General features: G+C 37.5%; 2 protein-coding genes across 2 annotated transcripts; one reads left to right on the forward strand and one right to left on the reverse strand.

The window, feature by feature from the left end:
• Positions 1-2,155: 2,155 nt before the first annotated feature.
• LOC126630189 (nuclear transcription factor Y subunit A-1-like) lies at positions 2,156-2,707 on the forward strand. The gene has a single exon (XM_050300306.1). It carries the CDS (start codon positions 2,156-2,158, stop codon positions 2,705-2,707), a length of 552 nt encoding a protein of 183 aa, XP_050156263.1.
• A 10,184-nt stretch (positions 2,708-12,891) lies between these two features.
• On the reverse strand, positions 12,892-14,955 carry LOC126629802 (NAC domain-containing protein 43-like). Its single transcript, XM_050299944.1, has 3 exons — positions 14,594-14,955; positions 14,222-14,502; positions 12,892-13,893 (listed from the first exon to the last, which is right to left on the reverse strand). Exons 1-3 carry the CDS (start codon positions 14,778-14,780, stop codon positions 13,093-13,095), a joined length of 1,269 nt encoding a protein of 422 aa, XP_050155901.1. The 5' UTR covers positions 14,781-14,955; the 3' UTR covers positions 12,892-13,092.
• Between the last annotated feature and the right edge of the window lie 7,043 nt (positions 14,956-21,998).

Raw genomic sequence — 21,998 nt, forward strand, 5'->3', positions numbered from 1 at the left:
TATGTGGAGTATGTCGGCGAGTCCCTCACCAAGTCTCAGCACCTTGTTAGTTATTACGAGCCAATGTGGTAATTGACTGGTTAATTAATTTTGATGCCATGAACAGATGTAGTTTGTGAATAATTGAGCCTCTTCAGTCTTATTAAATCCTATTAAAAAACGTCTTAATTAATTAATTAATAAAATATTTGTACCATCTCAATTTACTATTAGCGCATAGAATAGTTTTTAATCTCCATAAGGCTGGAGTAGATTTGATAGTAGTTTGTTTATACAATATTTAGGGCCTCGTATTTAGATCTCGTACAAATACTCGGGAGACTTAAATGTAATTATGTGATAAAGGAAGGGGCAAATATGTAATAAGTGAGAAGTCCTTATTCTATAAAAGACCCCTCACCCTCACAATTAGAGGAGACCAATCTCTTAGGCCAATTCCTAGGCCCTCTCACCCCCTCTCAAAGCTCCCACATTACAGAGCTCATTCTCTCTCTCTCTCCCTTAGATAAATACATATTTAGTGTGGATGTAGCCCAAACCTTGGGGTGAACCACGATACATCTTGTGTTATTTACATTTCTTGCAGATTCACGGCCGGATTTACGTTGTTTCAAGACCTCCGGTTTTGTGCATCAACATTTAGCGCTGTCTGTGGGAATCGACACAAAAAGCTATGTAGGTTCTCTTTCATTTTTTTATCTCACCATTGTGAGACCTCATCACTGTCCTCCGTGAATCTGCAAAATCCAGGGCCCAAAACCTCACTTTTGGATTTTTTTTTTCCAGAAAATCCTCTCTCTTCGATTCTCAGAAGAAAATAAAAAGCTTCAGTTTTTCTCTCTCTACTAAAACAGTAGAAGAAACCCAACTCGAGATGCGCCTCTCCTTTTCTTCAAGTCTCAAACTACCAATGGAGAATAATCAAAGTATAAGAAGTGGCAGAGCTGTTTTGGTGACTAACAATGGCAAAGACGAATGAGCAAAACGTCCACCATTCTCAGCTGGTGCCACGAGTCCTCCGTCAATCCTCCCAAGCCCTCCTTCTAGCGCCACCGCCGGGTCAAGATCCCGTAGATCACGATGATCAGACAGTGGACGACGATCGGTCCACACTGATCCTCGATCTCACCAAGATTTTGGAACAGAGGCGAAACCTCACAGAACCGTCCCACAGATCCGACATAGCCTCGATCCCACAGAACCGTTCGTCTTCAGTGCTTTGCTTCAGAACCAGAGGAGTTCTGAGCCTCTTGATTCTTTGTCCCTTTTTGAGTGCCGGTGGCTTCGGCGGCTTCAACACTCCGTTCTCTTCTCAAACTCGCAACATTTCCAGGGTTGCTGTTGTAAATGACATAGTGAACTCTGTCACAGAAGTGATTGGGAACTCCTATTACAACGCCCTTGAATTCAGCTTCAATGACTGGAAAACGGATCTGAAAACAAGGTTTTCCTTCATGTTTAGCGCTTCAAGAGGGGTGTACGGAACTCCTACTTTCTTTGTCAATGGATTTGTATTGCTAGATGCTGGCTCCAGTCTAGATTTTAAAGAAAAAAAATCATTGATCTGTTAGTTGTTGGTAAAGGGGCGCCGAAGAGCTAAGAAAATGTGCAATTCTTCGTGTGAAGGACTGAGCTAATTGCTTGATGTGCTTGGTTGGTTGAAGAATAAACTCAACAATGCTAAGGGTCCAATGTAGATTTATCTGTGCAGAAGCTCATCCTCCGCCACCAAGACTCTGGTCCAGTACAAGATTTCTGCTCTCCGACAAAAAATACATCGAAGAAGATAAGGACTCCATCTTTTACAAATCATTTCTGTTTATTTAATATCTCATTATTATTTTATAATATTTATTAGATATTGAGATGAAGACACCTAACAAGACATCTTGTTGCTTGCTGAGACCATCAGTAAAGCAAAAGTAAAAGCAGAAAGAAAAGCAAGGAATAAAGTGATGATGGAATAGAGGGAAAGGTGATCAGCATATTGTTGAGTACTTTGAAACCTTTCCGACACCATGCACGTGATAATCTTGTGTAAAGGAGAGAGAGAGAAAATGAGACTTGCATTGACGACTTCCCATCCCTGAAATCAAAGCTTCTTCTTAGGGTTCTTATCCTACTACTTGGCTCACCACTGAGAAAGTAGTGAACGATGCCAGCTAAATCTAATGAAGATCTGCATATAGAGCATGGTGCTAAGACTGCGCTGCGACCTATCTACTCCAAACCTTGGTGGCGTGGAGTGGGGAATGATATAGCATCATCTATGGTGGATCATAGTAGTAGTATGGTCATAAATGGAGCTATGCAGGCACAAACTAATGCTAGGCTAGATGGTCGGGCCAACTTTAATAAAGAATTTCGGACTGCAGTAGAATCACAGTCTGATGGGAATAGTAGAAGTGCAAACCAACATACCAAAAGCGTTTCGTCCTCAGTGGTTCCTGCAATGGGTCAACACGTGGGTCCAAACTCACAAATGGAATTTGTTGGCCATTCAATTGTTATGTCATCGTATCCGTATGCAGATCCACAATATGGTGGGATGCTGACTCCTTATGAGCCACAAACTATGGGAGCAGGACATAACCGATTGAGCCCACTGGCTGTTCTCATGCAAGGAAGGAGCAGTCACAGCCATGTGAAATCATTTTCTGAAAAAAAGCAAAAGATGACCTTGGGTGCACATGCAAAGCAGAGATAGAGACTGAGAGAGCGGTGCAAAAAACGAAAGCAAGAGCAGAAAACAAAAAAAACAAAAGCAGAAAAGAAAAGATAAAGCAAAAGTAAGGAATAAACACCCTACCAGAATGACGTGATTTACTTTTCTTGTTTTTGTATGATGTGATTTATTTTTCTTATCTTTCGGAGACATCTGTATAAACCCCATTAGAGGGTTAAAAAAAATGGCAAGCCCAAAATAATGGGCTGCAATGTTGTGTGGAGGGCGAAGGCCCATAAGCCCAAAATAGCATCAACCAGGTGATCAAAAGTACGCCCAGTACTCCACAATTATTTGGCAACCTGCCGCTATTACCACCAACCAGGTGATCGAAAGTACGCCCGGTACTCTAAATTTATTTAGCAGCCTGCTGCTATTACCACCAACCAGGTGATCAAAAGTACGCCCAATACTTCAAAATTATACATGAGCACTACTCATGTCAATCATACATAAACATTCATGAGCATCATTCATATGAATCATACATAAACATTCATGAGCATCACTCATGTCAACATTTATGAGCATCACTCATGTCAACATTCATGAGCATCACTCATGACAACATCCATGAGCATCACTCATGTCAATCAACATAAACATTCATGAACATCACTCATATCAATCATACATAAACATTCATGAGCATCACTCATATCAAAATTCATGAGCATCACTCATGACAACATCTATGAGCATCACTCATGTCAATCAGCATAAACATTCATGAGCATCACTCATGTCAATCAGCTTCAAAAACTTCATTTACAGAGCTCTAGCTTCAAAAGCTTCATTTACAAAGACTCCAGCTTCGAAAGCTTCATTTACAAAAGCTCAAGCTTCGAAAGCTTCATTTACAGAGCTCTAGCTTCAAAGCTTCACCTACAAAGCTTTAGTGCAGGGTATACAAATACCGCCTCTGAACAACCGCCACTTCAGCCCATACATGGATTCAATTTGAAGTCTCTAGCCAACAGACTCTATTGACCGAAGACTTGGGCGACTACACTATACACCATATATTGGGCCTCAACTGGGCCTCATGAAAAATACTTGGGGGATTCTAGCCCATTATTTATGTATTGAGGAGCGAGCCTTTATTTTATAAAAGGGACTCTATCACCATCATTAGAGCAGCATCAACTCTAGCCCATTATTCATGTACTGAGGAGCGAGCCCTTATTTTATAAAAGGGACTCCCTCACCTTCATTAGAGCGCAACGCCGCCAGCTGAGCAACCACCTCGTTGTGAGCATCACTCCTAACCCATCACTTATGTATTGAGGAGCGAGCCCTTATTCTATAAAAGGGACTCCCTCACCACCATTAGAGAGCATCGCCGCGAGCATCAAATCTAACCCATAATTTATGTATTGAGAAGCGAGCCCTTATTCTATAAAAGGGATCCCCTCACCTTTAAGCGCCACAAGTCGAGCCAACCAAGGCAACACTAGCCACAAGCCGAGCAGCCTCGCAGCATGTGCTACTTCTAGTTGAGCATCATTTCAAATTGAGCACCGTCTCATACCGAGCATCAGTTTAAGACAGCATCTAGTTACTTCGGCCCACACGTGGACTGAATTTCAAGTCTCCAGCCAAAAGACTCTCTTGATTGAAGGGGGACTACTGTTTATACCATATTTAAGGCCTTGTATTTAGATCTCGTACAAATACTTGGGGGACTTAAATGTAATTATGTGATAAAGGAATTGGCAAATATGTAATAAGTGAGAAGTCCTTATTCTATAAAAGACCCCTCACCCTCACAATTAAAGCAGGCCAATCTCTTAGGCCAATTCCTAGGCCCTCTCACCCCCTCTCAAAGCTCCCACATTACAGAGCTCCTTCTCTCTCTCTCCCTCAGATAAATATATATTCAGTGTGGACGTAGCCCAAACCTTGGGGTGAACCACGATACATCTTGTGTTATTTACATTTCTTGCAGATTCACGATCGGATTTACGTTGTTCCAAGACCTCCGGTTTTGTGCATCAACAGTACTCATTTGCTTCAAAAACATAAAAATAAAAGATTAAACTTGATATATATAAGTCCAATTTTGTGAGTCATTATTGGGTCTAGTCCATTTTGTTGGGTTAGGTCTATTCACTGATTATCCATATCCTTCTTTTTATTATTATTATGGTTTTATGAAATTACTATTATTATTAGGGAATTTTAACAAAAAACTCCCGGTACTGGTCACTTTAACAAAAAACCACATTTTTACACTAAAAAGTCAATCCTAGTACTATTCACTTTACCCTTTATTTTGTGCTTATAATTAAAACTCAAAGTTTTCAAGCATTTTTCATTAGTTTTCCTTTATTATTAAGGGGGGGAGAGTTCTAAACTACTACATAATTTAGGAGAGGGGGAGTTTCGAACCCGAAACAAATGGATTGAGACCCAACACCTTATCCACTGGGATACGAGACAATATTTATATGATTTTTATTATATTTTTATTAAAATTGTGATAAATGTCATCTCTTATTTACAGATTTATCTTTTACTCCATTTTAAGATTAAATATTGGTTTCCATTTTTCTGCTCCTAATTCGTATCTCAATTTTTTTTTCTACCTCCGCTGCAAGTTAACTGTGTTATATGAATTGTAAGTATTATATGAATGGCTAAATCGGATTAATAGTCCTTGTGGTGATTAGGATGTTCGGAAGATAGTCCATATGGTAAAAAAAAAAAAAAAAAAAAAAAAAATTAGATTTAGACTCTCGCGGTGAAGGCCTTTAGCGAATTTAACCCAAAAATGGTGTTTCCGTTTAATCACCGTTAACTACAAGGATAAATATGGATTTTTGTGTAACCCACACTTTCTCCTGTTCACTTCACACTCTCTTCATCAATCTCTCTCTCGGGCCATATTTGTGCGCTATATATATATAGCACACACTCCACACTCTATCCATCGACAGAGTGTGAAATCTAGAAACACATACATCCATCTAATTATGAGAATTTGAACTATACTTCTCAAGTCCTTTAGCCATGGTTTCTCTCCGTAGACCCACAAACCCTTGTACCCTCCACCACCACCAGTTCCATGAACAACCCCTAAGCCACCCAACTACCAGAAGTCGCCCATATACTATCCATTTCTAGTCAAATGTCACCCAATACTTATGTGCAGATCTTATACTCGCAAGTGTGATTAATTTTACGAATGCAGATTGAATTTAATAAATTGGATTGACTTGGGTACTGAAATCAATCAGATGGAGTATGAGAAGGTGTGAGCACATTTGAAAGAATGGAATTTGAAATTTTTGGATTTTGAATTGTCAATCCATGATAAATTTGAATAGTAAATTTGAATTTCTGGAAAGAGATGAATGGGTTGTGAAATTGGGGGACGATGAAGGTGAAGGATGGAGAAGAAAGGAAGGATTCAATCTCAGGAAATCGGATCACGAACTCGAAGACAGTAAGACGAAGACAAAGTCGTTCAATTTATGAGAGAGAAGAAGAGAAGCAGTAGAAGAAGGTAAGCAGATAAAAAATATGATTGGACATTTTTATCCTTGCATCAAACAATGATTTAACGGAAGTTTCGCTTTGGATTAAATTTGCTAGATTCTTTTACCATGAGGATTTAAATCTTAATTTTTTTTAACACATAGATAATCTTCCGAATATTCTATCACCGCAAGGATCATTAATCCGATTTGGTCTATATGAATTGTAAGTATTATATGAATCAACATGTATGTTAGTCTGGATATAAATGTATGAAAGATGAAATTTTGTTGAGCTATTTCCATGGATGATAAGTATATTAATTTTTATTTATTTTTGTAGATATCTCTATCATAAATTAATGTATTTTATCAACTTATAGTTTAGGTATCATAATGATGACATATAAATTTTTTTTTTATAACTATTTACCATGAAAGTAGTAAGAATTTCATATTTAAATATTCAAATTAAAATTTTGAATAAAGATGCATAACTAAAGAAATTTAATTAAAGTTGAAAATGGAGAAACTGCACTAAATCCATCAACTCCTCAAATTTTTAGACTTGGATCAAAATACCCAAAATAAAAAATAAAATAAAAAGTCTAATTCTCAACTTTGAAAACGAATATGAATGATTCAAATAAACTAATGAAAGTATTAGAATATGAATTGCCCATAAATTATTTAACCAAATCATGGATGCATGACCAAAAAATTAAGACCAATTAACAATAATCATTTTTTGAGATTTGATTACAAAAATAATCATTTTTAATAAAAACGACATAACGACTACAAACATAACAATACCGGATCATTTTTGCAACCAAATGTACACAAAATGATTGCTAATTGCCAAAAAAATTAAAGCTACATAGGGTAGGCTTAATGAGCAATAACGTCCCACAGTGACGAGAGATTTTTAGTGTGCCTGAAATAAGGGCACATATGTACAAGAGGATGGACACTCAAATTTTTTTTTTTGTCAACTTGTGTAATAACATACGGCGTACCACCATGTGTTTTGCACACATTAAAATCTCTCTACAATGAAGGTACAAGGTTCTCTAGACATATTATTTGTAACAATAATGAAGGTTTGCATTATATATAGGGTTAATCTTTGTTTACTACCTTGAAGTTTCGTGGTTTTCAACATTTGGTACATGAAGTTTTTTTCATCATAGAGTCATACCTCAAGTCTTAATTTTAGGACAGTTTCATACCTCCGTTAAGTTTTCCGTTAGAATTTATGTTAACTGATGATGTGGCACTCATGTGGACAATAATTGAGCGCCACGTGTCAATATGGCCCCACTTTAATATTAAAAAAAAAATTACAAAAACACAAAAAAAAAAGCCCAACATGTCCCTCACCCCTTCACCCTCCTCTCTTCTGCAAATCCCAGCACCTCACCCAAATCCTAGCACCTTTCGATTTCTCTCTCTCTCTCTCTCTCTCTCTCTCTCTCTCTTACTACACTCACTTTCTTCCTCCGCCTTATTCCCCGTGAAAAGAAGACCACGAGAAACATCCAGCAAACCCCACCACCACCGCCAATCTCTCTGCCAATCTCTTTGAACCCATACCCTACAAAACCCAGCAGAAACCCAGCAAATCAATCTCTCACCACGATTCCCTAACCTTTCTGGTTCTCCATATCCTCCAAATCGGGAGCTTCGACCTCCGGCGGCAAAGCCTCCGAGCCAGACCCTAACCTTGACCATCTTGATCTTGAGTGAAGAACACTCACTTTCAACACATCTAGTACGGTCGCAAGAAGATAGAGTAGAAGAGAGAGAAAAATAGCTCTAAGCGCCGGACTCGACAAAATGCAAGATCCGGCCAACCTGAAACCAGATCCGAGCTCCAGCTCACAGGACTCTCACCGCCCACGTATGGCGTCCGCCGTTTCCAGACAAGAATCCGAGCGCCCCGTTCCGAGGCTCCTACCACTATCAAACCCAATCCGAGGCCATTTCTGGATCCCCGACGACCTGGATTTGCTCCAGGACCCGTTCGACGGCCCGTCCTGCTGCTTTGAGGAGCTGGGTAGCTCTGATGTTGACATCTTTAGCACTTACATGGACATAGAGAAGCTCAAATGTGCTTGGAGAGATAGAGAGGTGAAGAGGGGCGGGCAGGTGGGTTTTCTTTCTTGTCGTCTTCTTTTCACGGCGAATAAGGTGGAGGAAGAAAGTGAGGGTAGTGAGAGAGAGAGAGAGAGAGAGAGAGAGAGAGAAAGAAAGAAATCGAGAGGTGCTGGGATTTGCAGAAGAGAGAAGGTGGGTGCGGGAGTGAGGGGATAGGTTGGCTTTTTTTTTTGTGTTTTTGTATTTGTTTTTAAATTTTTAATATTAAAGTGGGTCCATATTGACACGTGGCGCTCAATTATTGTCCACATGAGTGCCACGTCATCAGTTAACAGAAATTCTAACGGAAAACTTAACGGAGGTATGAAACTATCCCAAAATTAAGACTTGAGGTATGACTCTTGGAATAAAAAAACTTCATGTACCAAATATTGAAAACCACAAAACTTTAGGGTAGTAAACAGAGATTAACCCTTATATATAATATAATGATGACGATCGACTGATAATGTATATTTACGCTGGAGGCTGAGTGTGACCAGTTAACGATTAATGCCATGCTCTTTGTTCCCCCATTAATCTTCCTTTTTCGTTGTACCTTTCCTGTGCCGGGTTGATTCATCACCTTTTAGGTCTTAAAATTAGTGCATGCATAAAGTAATATGGACAATGGAAGAGACAAGCGAGACTAAGGATTAATTTAAGTAGCAGTTGAGAACTTGAGATACGAATAGATTTGGGGGATACGAGTCTTAATTAGGAGTGGATAAAAATACCGAAAATTCCAAACCAAACCGAAAAAAATGCGAAACCAACTAAAAAAATCTCAAACCAAAAATTCCGAAAATTTCGGTACCCAATCCCAAACCGATCCTAAAATTTTGGTACAAGAATCGATCTCACATTTTCATTCATTCGGTAATCCCAAACCAAACCGAAATTAAAAAAAAATATTTAATTTTAAATATATATTTGGAATTGTAACAATCGTTGTCTCAACCATTGAATCCAAATAAAACCCTCACTTAGTCACTATCTCTCGACCTCACCCAACCCTACTCTCTCATCCTCGTCGATTTCTCTCAATCTCTCTCCTCCTCCTTATTTACCATCTTCGAATCCGGCCACATCACACAAGTGACTGACCTCTCTCTCTCTACTGACCTTCCCGATCTCTCTCTCTCTCTCTCTCTCCCTCTCATCCCTCATTGAAAAACATGTTGTAGGAATGGCAGCAGCTTAGGTGATAGCATTGTTGATCCTCACCAAGAGTTTGGCTTTGTTTGAAGGACTCAGACTTTCAAGCCTTAAGTTCACGCAGTCTCAGACTCACTCTGTCTCTCTGTCTTTCCTTCTCGAATTCGAAGCTTAATAGCCACTTACGCTCTCACAATTTGACTCTGACGAACTTTTTCCACTCCGACCACCACCACACCTCACGGCTTCATCACTCACCACCGATTCTCTCTAGTCTCTGTGTGTGTGGGGTTTCGAATTAAGGTTAGGGTTTCGAATTGGGGCTTTGGATTTCAAATTGGGGCATAGGGTTCGGAATTGGGGGCTCAGGTCAAGGAGGAGGACACAGGTTCGTCTAACTATCTCTTCACTTTGTCTGTCTCTCTAGACCACTGATTCACTTTCACTCTCTCTGATTTCAATTTGGGTTTTTATTGTAGGTTCAGATGATTTCAATTTCAATCTAGATGATTTGGATTTTGATGTAGGTTCAATTTCGGGAAATCCTGAAATACCGAAAATATTTCAGGAATCCCAAAGTTTCGGTTCGGGATCGGTAGTCAGATTCTTGTACCAAAAATTTTCGGTTCAAAATTTCATATGCCATTTTCAGTTTGGTATCCCATACCGAACCAGCCCTAGTCTTAACCAGCATGGATTTTGGGCTTTGTAATACTTAATTCTGCCCTAATCATATTCTTTAGGGGATTCATTTCTCCCATCGTCCCAACCTCGCAGCTGGTTGAGGGATTCATTTCTCCCATCGTCCCATCGTCCCATCCTCCCAACTGGGACTAATTAATAGTACGGGACCATTAGACAAACGGAACTATCCATTATTCAGGATAAAGACGCATGAGGTCGAACATGGTGAACTTGGTACAATACTATCCTAACAGTTGGTACCATTAATTAGTCAGTCATTAGCTACATGCTTTGGGCTATTGATTATGTTAGGATTTTTGTTGAGAATTTGAAAGTCCTATTGTAAATTGGTTTTATGGTACTAGGTCATTTCTTGTATTGTCGATTGATTTTAAAACGTCAACCTTCTTCATGTTATGATAGCAGATTGGCCCAAGCGTGAAAGCTCAATGACCAAGGGCTGGTTTGGTATTGCTGTGCTTTGAAAAAAAGCTGTTGTGAGAATAAGCGGCTGTGAAATAAATCAGCAGAGTGTTTGGTAAACTTTTTTGTAAAAGTGCTTTTGGAAAAAAAAGCAGTCTGATAGTGGGTCTTTTCATTAAAAGAGCACTGTAGCTCCGTGTGCTTTGAAAAAAAGCCAGTTTTCCAAAGCTGCAAATTGCAGCTTCAGCTTTTTCCTTTGATTTCAGCTTATTCTCACAGCAGCTTCCAAAATAAGCCCATTTTTTTCAGTTTACCAAACACCTAAAACCCTCACAGCTTTTTTTCATGGGTGCTTTTTTTTTAAGCACCTCACTCCCAAACCACCCCCAAATGTGCTCCCCATCACCCAATATGTGTTGTCTACGTGTTGAGAGTGTGAACAATGTCAGGAAATTAAGGAATCTTGCATGTCCTTGGGTCGGTAATCTCTATATTGTTAATTTATTTTATGATAAAACCTCAAATTCCTTCAATTTCCTACATTTTAGATTTAAAGTTTGGTAGGGAAACAATACACTATAATTAAATTGTACCTAATATAAATGATGAGAATACAAGATATGAGTATCACTTCCATTCTTGATAGACTCTTCGTTTGCCAACACATAAGAAATGGAAAAAAAAAAAGAAAAGAAAAAGGAAGATCCATGTTGAAAATACGTCTTATTCCCAATTTCAACAAGGTATACCATCACTTGAGATCTTACATACTTACAAACAAAAATATTGTGGCGATAGGTTACAAACAAAAATATTTGGTGGCTATAGGGTTTCGGAAGCGTGGTAAGGTTACTAGAAATAAGGAAAGACGTAAAATGAGTAAATGGCAATAGAAAGTATAGTTTGTAGTTTGTCCGTAGAAGGTCATTATCGTTTAAGAATAATATTAGGAAAATTAAATTGTGTAAATTAAATGATGTGTTTGTTGATAATTGAATTATTAATTAAGTTCTATTAACATGTTTATTTATTATTAGTAATACATCTTTTAGTTTACAAACTTAATTTAAAAATTTAGTCTATCTTGTATTATCCATCGTTTAATATATATGTAACATGTAGAGTGCGCATAAAGCTACTCAGAATGTATGATGTATCCATGATTAGTGGCATGGCCTATAATCCCGGCAACTTTTTCTTATCTTTTGGCTTTTGCCCCTTTAGATCACATGTGTCACACCACTCGATTATATGCGTACGTGTGTGTGCATCATTGGACATTGGACTTGCATGTATTTGTATGATGCCACTCAGTGTAAAAGGAAATATGTTCTTTTTGGTGTATGAAAAAATACTGATCAGTCTTACTTTGGTCCAATGTCAATAGATTAAATTGCTTGGAAAAATTCTCTCAAAATAATGCTTAATTGGTTTGGCATTAAATTCGGTTGTACTATTGCTCTAGCATGCCAAGGTTTGGTAACTTAAAACTAAGTTAGGTAATCGAGTTGCATATCATGTCGTGCTTGAATTTTTATTTAAGTTCATCTTACATCCACATCAAACCCAATGCTCGATCTTAAAGTAAAAATTAACATCAGTCTCAATAAGAAATAGGACCTAATTAACATCGTGTACATATACATACACACACACACACACATATATATATAAACAAAAAAAGCACAAAAGTTAACTTGAGAGAATACAACAATACTTCAAGACAAAACCTCATTCAACAAAGGGAAAGAGTTAAACATACAATTTTCCCACAAGTCGGCATGCAATTATACCTACCAGTACTGCCTCCGTCAACCCTGTTTTCATTACAACTTTATTTTCCTCCACTCTGATGACGATACAAAGATGGAAAGCTTACGTTTCTCTCTCTGTGATTCCTCCCTTTTGACTTCTTAAAAGCAGGGCAAGCCACTCTCTCTCTCTCTCTCTCTCTCTCTCTCTCTGTGGCGAGCTAGCTAGTAAGTTGTGATCATGTACATGGACTCTTGAGTTATAGTGATGAGAGGATTGATTGGGTGAGCCATGGGGCTCGATATCCACAAACAAACCAACAAGCCACGTGACACAAAGATTAAATATTGATGATCATGATGATTATATGGTCCATCACCAACTTGAATATCATCTTAGAAGATTAAAAAAAAGTTAGAATTATTATTGCATTCGGAAAAGATAATAATCAGTACTAAGACTAGCAGTAGTACTCCACTCAGTCACCACCCATTGCCACATATATATATATATGATTCTAGACATGAACAGTGAAAAAATAATAGTAGACATTGTAATTAAGCGAAGATAATGGTACTTTGACAATGCGACCCCATTTAAAAGTCCAGAACAAACTTTATTTATCCAACATACATATGTGTATTCTACTGTGCTTGCAATTTATATATTTCTCTGACTTGGACGGGGTAAATAACATTCTTATATGAAATTACATGATATTGGGTTGGTCCGTTATATAGGACCGGTCGACACGTGGCACAGCGTGTCGGAGGATGACAACGATGCTGATCGTCGATCGAAATTCCACAGGTCGAATTCGCTGTTGTTGTAATGGTGAGTGGCATGGTAGGATTTGTTGGATGAAGACAATGATCCTCGTAGGGTACTTGGTAATTGGAGTTCATGATCATGATCATCGTTGTCATAAACAATAGTGTTGTGGGGGTCAGTGCTGAAACAAGCTAATTGCCTAGAGGCTTCGGTTTGTCCATTGAGCTGTGAAGCTACAAGGTGGTCGAGAGCTTCCCAGCTGGTGAGTCCTGAGTCCATGTGGTGTGCATTATAATCCATGTTTTGATGATTATCAGTGAAGGGACTCACCTGGTCATTATTCTTCTCTGTGATCATCATCTCCTCATGAATGTTTGGTTGGTAACAATCATGGCTGCTTGTGGAGTTTGGGCTGTCTAGGGTTGGAAGTTTCAAGAACCTCTCATGGAAGCCATTGTGATTGCTAGTATTACTAATGCCAGTGTTGATTGGTTGGAGGTTAAATCTTGTGCTAATATTGTTAATGTAGGCTTCATTCTCTTCTTCCTTGCATGTCCTTTCCATGTATTGAAGTATTTGCTCCAAAGTTCCCTCGGGGCACGAATCAAACAGTGATTGGCCACTTCTTGTTTCTGTTGTGATGGATGAAGTAGTAGTACTCAAGATTGGGCTGCTCAAACTTTTGTGGAGGTTTTTCTTCTTGAAGATTCGGCAAACCACCCATCCCTCATCTTGTGCTGCCTCTCCCATAACTGTGGACACCTGATATGAATTAAATATACATACATAAGCATCTTTTATTGTCTGATAGATGTTATATTGCCCGTTTTTGAACCACACATTCCATCACCTGTAGTGGTCTAGAAAAATTTCTTAGATATAGAACGTAAATAAGAAAGAAAAGGATTTTTGCACATCATGTTTTCCCTTCTGCACATTCCTGTTTAAAACTGTTCCTTGATGCTCCTTTGTTTTACTCAATCAAAAGGTCAGAAATAGATAGGACTGTCCATGGAGAGAAAATGGGTATGTGAAAAATCACTTGCCATTAAGAATGATGTTATATTATACGGTACTCAAAATGGCTTACATTAGTGATATTGCAATTGCTAGTATTATTGTCGTCGAGTCTATATTCATGCATGATCCAATCAGACTTTTGGCCATGGGGAGCTCGGCCTTTGTAGAACACCAGAGTCTTCCGCATACCGATACGCCTGCAGTTGCTGCATATCACTTTATCACGGCCGGTTGCCTTCCAGAATCCGGCAGCAGTTGCACGATTTGTTCGTGTTCCAGTCGGGTACTTCTTGTCCTTATGGCTGAAGAAATACCAATCATTCTGCGGTGTAGTTCCTATCTTACATTTCTCTGCAAAAATTCAATTACTCTGATGAAAACTTCGGTTCACACGAATAACTAGTTTGTTCCAGATATGCGCTTTAAATATGTATGTATGTACCTTGTATATCCCATGGCTCAAGCTTATTGAGATCGACATCACGAATGACATCGAGATCAATCCTCTGATTTGAAACCTTCTTCTTCAAGTAGTACTGCAAGAGTTCCTCTTCGGTTGGATGAAATCTGAATCCAGGAGGGACTTGAGATTGCCCATTTACAGATATACTCATGTTTTCAGGCGCCATTTTGATTAACAAGTATTAAACGTTTCTGAGTTCTTCTGAAGAATCTAAAAGAATATGAGGTAGTAAAAACAAGGAGATGGAGTAGTACAGAAGAACTACGAGAGAGAGAGAGAGAGAGAGAGAGAGGAGCTAATAGTATAAGTTGGTGCACGCAAAGAATTATGTTGGGGAGGACTATATATATACGTTGTTGGACGAGGACGGGGAGTATATACATGAAAAAATTCGAGCTTCTGTTTCACTATGTTGTGAGAAGAGCCACCCACCTGCCATTACATAAAAGTGGAAAGACGTGGGGTCCATGGACTTGGGTATCAACAAGGGGCCCACATATAGGACAGTGTGGGAAATTAGCTAGTACTGTAAGGCGCAAGCTCACATCCACAACTGAGACCCTGGACCTTAAAATCTCCTCAGAAAACCACCTCTTGAACAACCATGGACCATTCTCTCTCTCTCTCTCTCTCTCTCTCTCTCTCTCTCTCTCTCTCTCTCTCTCTCCCCCATTTGTGCAACCACCGCGACAGAAAAACAGATAGTGGGGTGTGTACGTAGGGATTTCTCATTCACGGCCCGTTTGATGAGAAAGATAAAAATGTGACATGAAGAAACTACATATGCCGAGCTTCTAGAGAAAGCCCTTTGATTTCTAAATCTCATATATTGTATGAATTCACGAGGCAAACCCTTAGCTCAAAGCTACTTTAGTTTTCCTAAACTGTCCATGGCTGCTCTTGAGTAAGGGTGGGAAGTGCGACCGTCACCCGTATTAAAAGGGGTTCAAAGTTGTTATTGTTATTAAATATTTATACACTGGGGGTGAAAAATAAATTGGTTGCAAACTCACCATTTTTGAGATTCGAATTTAAAATCACTCACTTATAAGTAGGCCTGGCAAACAGATTGTGTTTGTTGTATTTTGTGTCTTTTTCATGTAACACCTGTTATTTTAACGGATTGTGTCGTGTTACACCCGTTATCTTAACGGGTCCTTAACATGTTGAGTCACTTTGCTCAACAGATAAAATGACCCGACCTGTAATGATCCGTTAAGAAAATATTTTTTTCTTAAATTTGCACATACCACATTGCCACATAAATATTACTTCAAAACATAAAAACATAAAAACACAAATACACTACTAGTCTACTACAAAATATCAAATGTGCAAGGATATGCAAAATGAATGACCTTTTCTTTTCAAGGTTGTGAAACATTTCTCAAAAGTTAAAACCTTGCTAATGAAACTCAAAGCTTGCATGTTATTCCTTTTACAAAAACCTTCAATTTCATCTATCATCATGGGAAAATTGTATTGGAACTTTGGTTTGATCTATTGCCTTCAAGAGTTAAGTTGATGTTGTTTTCTGTAAGGTTTTCCACATACCCAATAACGACCCGATTAGTTATCGTGTCGATCCAATAACCTGTTTATTTCATGTTGTTTCGTGTCAAGTGAACCGGTCGTGTCAGAAATTGCCAGACCTACTTATAAGTAAAGAGAATACTACCAAATTATAGTATTAAGTGCCAAACTAATTATATATTAGTAGAACAATTAATAAAGAAAACAAAAAATTAACTATAACATGCGCTCATCTGTTTCCCAAACCTAGTGTGCGTATAACATTACATTTTTTTTTTTTCAATTCCAGTCTTTCCTTTTCAATCTTGCTTCAAATATCTCTGATGTTCTTACCTCTAATTTTAGGTATTGCGAAAAATAAGAAACGAAGAAAGAAGTACTTCGATTAAAGTTTTTGAAACCATGTGCTATAATTATGTAACGTTATTTATTGCTTCTATCCATGTTAGAATAGAAGTGTTGAGTCTCTTTATTTGCGAACAATTAGTTTTGAGTTGGATGATCATTTTAACAGTATATCATAATAGACTATCGACGCGTCTAAACACAACCCACTTGTTTGTTTCTCCATTTACTCAATCATGATAGCACAGGTATGAGAGCCTTGAGATATACAGAAACCAGCTCAAACTTAAACTAGTTAAACTGTTACTTCAATTTGAGCTTGAATATCAAATTTTCAAGCTAGATTCATAGTTCAAGCTCTCAACTAAATATAATTAAGAAGAGATCAAGTACGAATTAACCAACTACAGAAACATTACATTTGTATTTTACTGTTAAGAGGTACTGCATTAATGAGACTTAAAGAACATCGGTAAAGCGATTGGTGGGATCGCTGTACGTTCACGATTTACCAATGGGACTTTTAAGATCTTCGAAGATAATGCAATCATCAAGCAAATGACCGAATAAAAACATGTTGGTATATTTAATTGTAAGGACAATATTCTATACGTATCAGTCGTATGTAATTAATTTCTGCACCTGCTCTGTTTGTTTATTTCCAGTTTTCTTATTAACATACACCTGCTCTGTTTGTTTTTTCCAGTTTTTCTTGTTTGTAATGCATGTACGTACTCTCTTCCGGCGATTATTGATATATTCTTCCCATATTATTTGAGCTTACTGGTACACATGCATGATAATGAATCAAAACATCTACTCTGGTGTATATACTTACATATTAATATATTCTCTAATAACAAATGTGCTAAGTTATTGCTAATAGACAATACCAAATATATTATAGATATACATGTATATGCAAACATGCCATCCTTGCTATGCAGATATGAGTCTAAATATATAAATGGGTGTCATATGTCCCAAGATGACAACCAATAAAGTTGGAAACAAACGTTGGTTGGGATAAAATTGCTCATATATCTAAAAAGTTTTACTACTTATGAATTGAATTTACACGAGTTCATATTGTCTCACATAATAGGATTTACAAAGTAGTCATGGATTTTCGAACTGATATGATTTAGTAACCGAATTCGTTTTTGCTCCACCCTTAAACCCAAAATAACTGTTATTCTCCACCAGAGATCTGCCACGTGTCTATCTACACATTCTACCCTAACTCAAGTAACAAATATATGAATGTATATTATACTTATAAGTGAGATATGAAACCTAACTAAAAGGTGGAAAAAAAACCATAATATACCTATAAGCCAGACACATTAATCTGTGACATGTTGATTATAAAAATGGTTCTTTAGATATAAGCCCTTACAACTCTTATTTCTTAGATAAAAACCCATCTAGTTATAAATATCCAAATAAAACTCAAATTTAAAAATGACTGCCAAGTATAGAAGTAATTGACCTATAATTACAAAATATTTACAATTTGTACCACAATATTCAAAATAAAAATCAATAAATGTTATTACTCACCTTAATTACAACGAAAATATAATTATTGCACATATTATTACCCCAAACACACACATATATACGTTCAAATGTATATATTAGTATTACTACCATAAGCTCAATATATATATATATATATATATATATATATATATATGTACACATATATAGTTTACCTATATGAATGTATAGTAGTACTATATATATATATAGTTTACCTATATATATAATATTACTATACGTTTACACACACACACACACACACACACACACACACACACATATACATATACATGCACATTACTATATATATGATCAAACATATTAAACTAATTAATCTACCTATATTTAAATTTATGATGAGCAAATAACATATATTTTGTAGGTAAATTAATATTGAATCAAATAACATTCTTTTATTTCGTACGTAATTTATTTTCCATATATTATTACATATATTTGGCACATTTTATTATTATAAGATATATGTACAGATAATAGGTAAATTAATCTTGAATAAAAAACAATTACTTTATTTTGTAAGTAAATTAATTTTGAATCAAATAACATTTCTTCATTATGTAGGTATTTTATTTTGTATGTATCATCATATATATTGGGCACATTTTATCATTATATGTACAAATAATAGGTAAACTAGTATTGAATAAAATAATAACATTTTTATGTAGGTATATTATTTTGCATGTCACATCCCAGCTTGGGCCCCCACTACATCCCGGGTTCGATTCCACCGTAATGCAATATTATCTATTTTGGGCCCCGACCACACCTTCACGATTTTGTTTCTGGGAACTCACACGAGAACTTCCTAGTGGGTCACCCATCTGGGGATTGCCCTCGCGTGAACTCACTTAATTTCTGAGTTCCGATGGAACCTGAAGTCAGTGAGCTCCCAAAAGGCCTCATGCTAGGTAGAGATGGGAATATACATATAAGGCTTAGAGGATCCACTCCCCTGGGCTATGTGGGATCTAACAAGCCACCCCCCTTAGGGGCCCGATGTCCTCGTAGGCACACATCCGGCCAGGGATTGGCTCAGATACCAAATTGTCACATTCTGGCCTGGGTCCCCACCACATCCCGGGCTTGACTCCGTCATAGCACGATATTGTCCGCTTTGGGCCCCAATCACGCCCTCACAGTTTTGTTTCTAGGAACTCATACGAGAACTTCTCAGTGGGTCACCCATCCTGGGATTGCTCTCACGCGAACTCGCTTAATTTCAGAGTTCCGATGGAACCCGAAGCCAGTGAGCTCCCAAAAGGCCTCATGCTAGGTAGAGATGGGAATATACATATAAGGCTTAGAGGATCCACTCCCCTGGGCGTCATGGGATCTAACATTGCATATATTTGGGTTTGCTTGATTATGTAGGTAAATTATTTTGCATGAATTTTATGTATGTCAAGCATGCTTTTTTTGTTGTTATATATATATATGTGTGTGTGTGTGTGTGTGTGTGTGTGTGTGTGTGTGTGTATGTGTGTTCGTGTGTGAAATAATTTACCTACATTTATACATAAAATATAATTTTATTGACTTAACTAAGCATGTATTAATACATTTATGAGGCATGTTTTATTGTCATTATATATTATGCAATGATTTTTTATTTTTTGTAAAATCATTAATTCTCCCTTACAATTTGTATGGAATTAATTGTGTAAATCAAACATTCAAATATGGGTGTTTTGGGCATCGATTTTTTTTTAAATGTGTAAAGTCAAATATAATTAAGGAATTTGTTGATGTGGAATCTAGTCAATGAGTTTTATTCTAGTAAATATGTTGGGTTTTATGTGGAGAAAATTAAGCTTCAGGGACTAAAGTCATATTTTCAATTATAAAAAATAATTTGTCATATACGTAGATAAATACAATTAATGTCACATCTCGGCCTGAGCCCCGACCACATCCTAGGCTTGACTTCTCCGTAGCACGATATTGTCCACTTTAGGCCCCGACCACACCCTCACTGTTTTGTTTATGGGAACTCACATGAGAACTTCCCAGTGGGTCACCCATCTTGGGATTACTCTTGCGTGAACTCGCTTAACTTCGAAGTTCTGATGGAACTTGAAGCCAGTGAGCTCCCAAAAAGCCTCGTGCTAGGTAAAGATGAGAATATATATATAAAGCTTACAGGATCCACTACCCTGGGCGATATGGGATGTTATAATTAAATTCAGATTGTTTTATGGCTGCATCTAACTGTCTTGTTAGACTGCCTACGTACCCTCAAACAGGATCAAGCCATTTGTAGTTCAACTTAGTACTTCAAAGCATTCACAGTAATTATATGCTGATAATATGCATATAGATATACATAATGCAATCTAAAACTCAACCATACCATAGTATTTTACCATATATATATATATATATATATAACATGGCATAAAATGCATAGAATACTTTAAAAGCATTTGTGGAATTATCAGTCATAACTATATACGATAAAAGGAAAAGACCCATTCACTTGAGGTCTGCGCTACTACTCCCTAGCATGAATATCGAGACATCATGAACCATTGTCGCCTAGAACAATTATCAAATCACGTCTCAGAGTTTTTATCGATAGAACACGTAACTTACATAAAACATATCCTCAAGGACGTTCTAGAATGATTTGTAACTCATTGACCAAAAGTCAACCGTCGATCAAAGACAGTAGGGTCCATAACCCTACATAACTCGATCTGGGGGATCCGCACCTCGGGTTTCCGATACGTAACTTCCACAGATTCACATTATACTTCTAAAACATTATACTAAAGTTTTATTACGATCCAACAGTTGGATCTCCTCCAATTGCCAATTCAAGTGGTGGTCAACGTTTTATTTTACAAACTTACAAATCCAATTTGGGAAGATCCGTATGTCAGATTCCCAATCCGTAAGTTTCTAATATCCTCAAATATTACGTACTATAATGTAATAAAATTTAATGACGATCCAATTGTCAGATCGTCGGTTGCTGTAATAATCAAGTGGCGGACCTTAATGGAACTAAATTCAAATGATGGAATTTCGTCAAGGGACCCCTCGGAAAGTATTGAACTTTAGCCTAGGAAGGTCAGGGAACCCCTCAGTCCATGTGCCGCTCCGACTTGCCGGAAAATTCAACTATTTCTAAAAATTACCAAAATTCACATACATGAAGATCTCAAAGAGAGGAACAACTTTCATACCTGCCACGAAGTCCAAACATGGACGGAAGATAGTCAATTTTGCCTACAAAGCCGGCGGGTGCCTAAAGCTTCCCGGCGTCAATTCGTCGTCTACGGTGGTCAATTGAGGTCAAGGTTGGTTGGGATTTTCTCCTGGGATGATGGCTACAAAGCCCAAGTGATGGCATCGGCCATTAATTTGCCGATTCGTCGGAAAATTGAAAATGTTGGCCGGAGCACTGTGAGAACTATAGACTTTCGTGGTCTCAAACCGCGTCATACAATGGTTAAGGTCGTTCTTGGTTGGGTTTTGTAGAGGGGAATGAGAGCTTTAATCCATTTACCTAATTGGTCCTTTACTAACACAAATCTGATTGGCCACTTTCCCACAAGGTGGGAATTCAAATAATTTATAACTAAACTTTGAATAACCAAAATCAAACGTCCGTAACTATACCATTATAATTCGGACTCGCAAACGGCTTTCGTCTATGCGTTCGTACCAACGAATACTACGAGGATAGACTAAAAGAATAAGTCATATGTCTCTCTAGCCGATGGTCAACGGAAGTTAAAGTCCTTGCCTCTATGGCATTTTTGTAAATTCACGCTTTTAAAATTAATAAAAATGTAAAATTTGGGATGGGTTGCCATAATTAACCTATGATATAGGTTGATTATCAAAATTGAATATAAAATCTATAAATGCGGTTTAAAGCAGTAGGAAGAACATGAAATAACAACAAAAAATAAATAATAATAAAAAATAA

Source organism: Malus sylvestris, chromosome 7 (assembly GCF_916048215.2).
Source record: "Malus sylvestris chromosome 7, drMalSylv7.2, whole genome shotgun sequence".
NCBI classification, from domain to species: domain Eukaryota; kingdom Viridiplantae; phylum Streptophyta; class Magnoliopsida; order Rosales; family Rosaceae; genus Malus; species Malus sylvestris.

Excerpts from the sequence above, each read along its gene's own strand:
- LOC126630189 (XM_050300306.1), top strand. The coding sequence starts at position 2,156 with ATGCCAGCTAAATCTAATGAAGATCTGCATATAGAGCATGGTGCTAAG.
- LOC126629802 (XM_050299944.1), bottom strand. The coding sequence starts at position 14,780 with ATGGCGCCTGAAAACATGAGTATATCTGTAAATGGGCAATCTCAAGTC. Across the intron at positions 14,503-14,593 it reads TGAGCCATGGGATATACAAG|AGAAATGTAAGATAGGAACT; the intron begins GTACATACATAC and ends GAATTTTTGCAG. Across the intron at positions 13,894-14,221 it reads GCAATTGCAATATCACTAAT|GTGTCCACAGTTATGGGAGA; the intron begins GTAAGCCATTTT and ends AATTCATATCAG.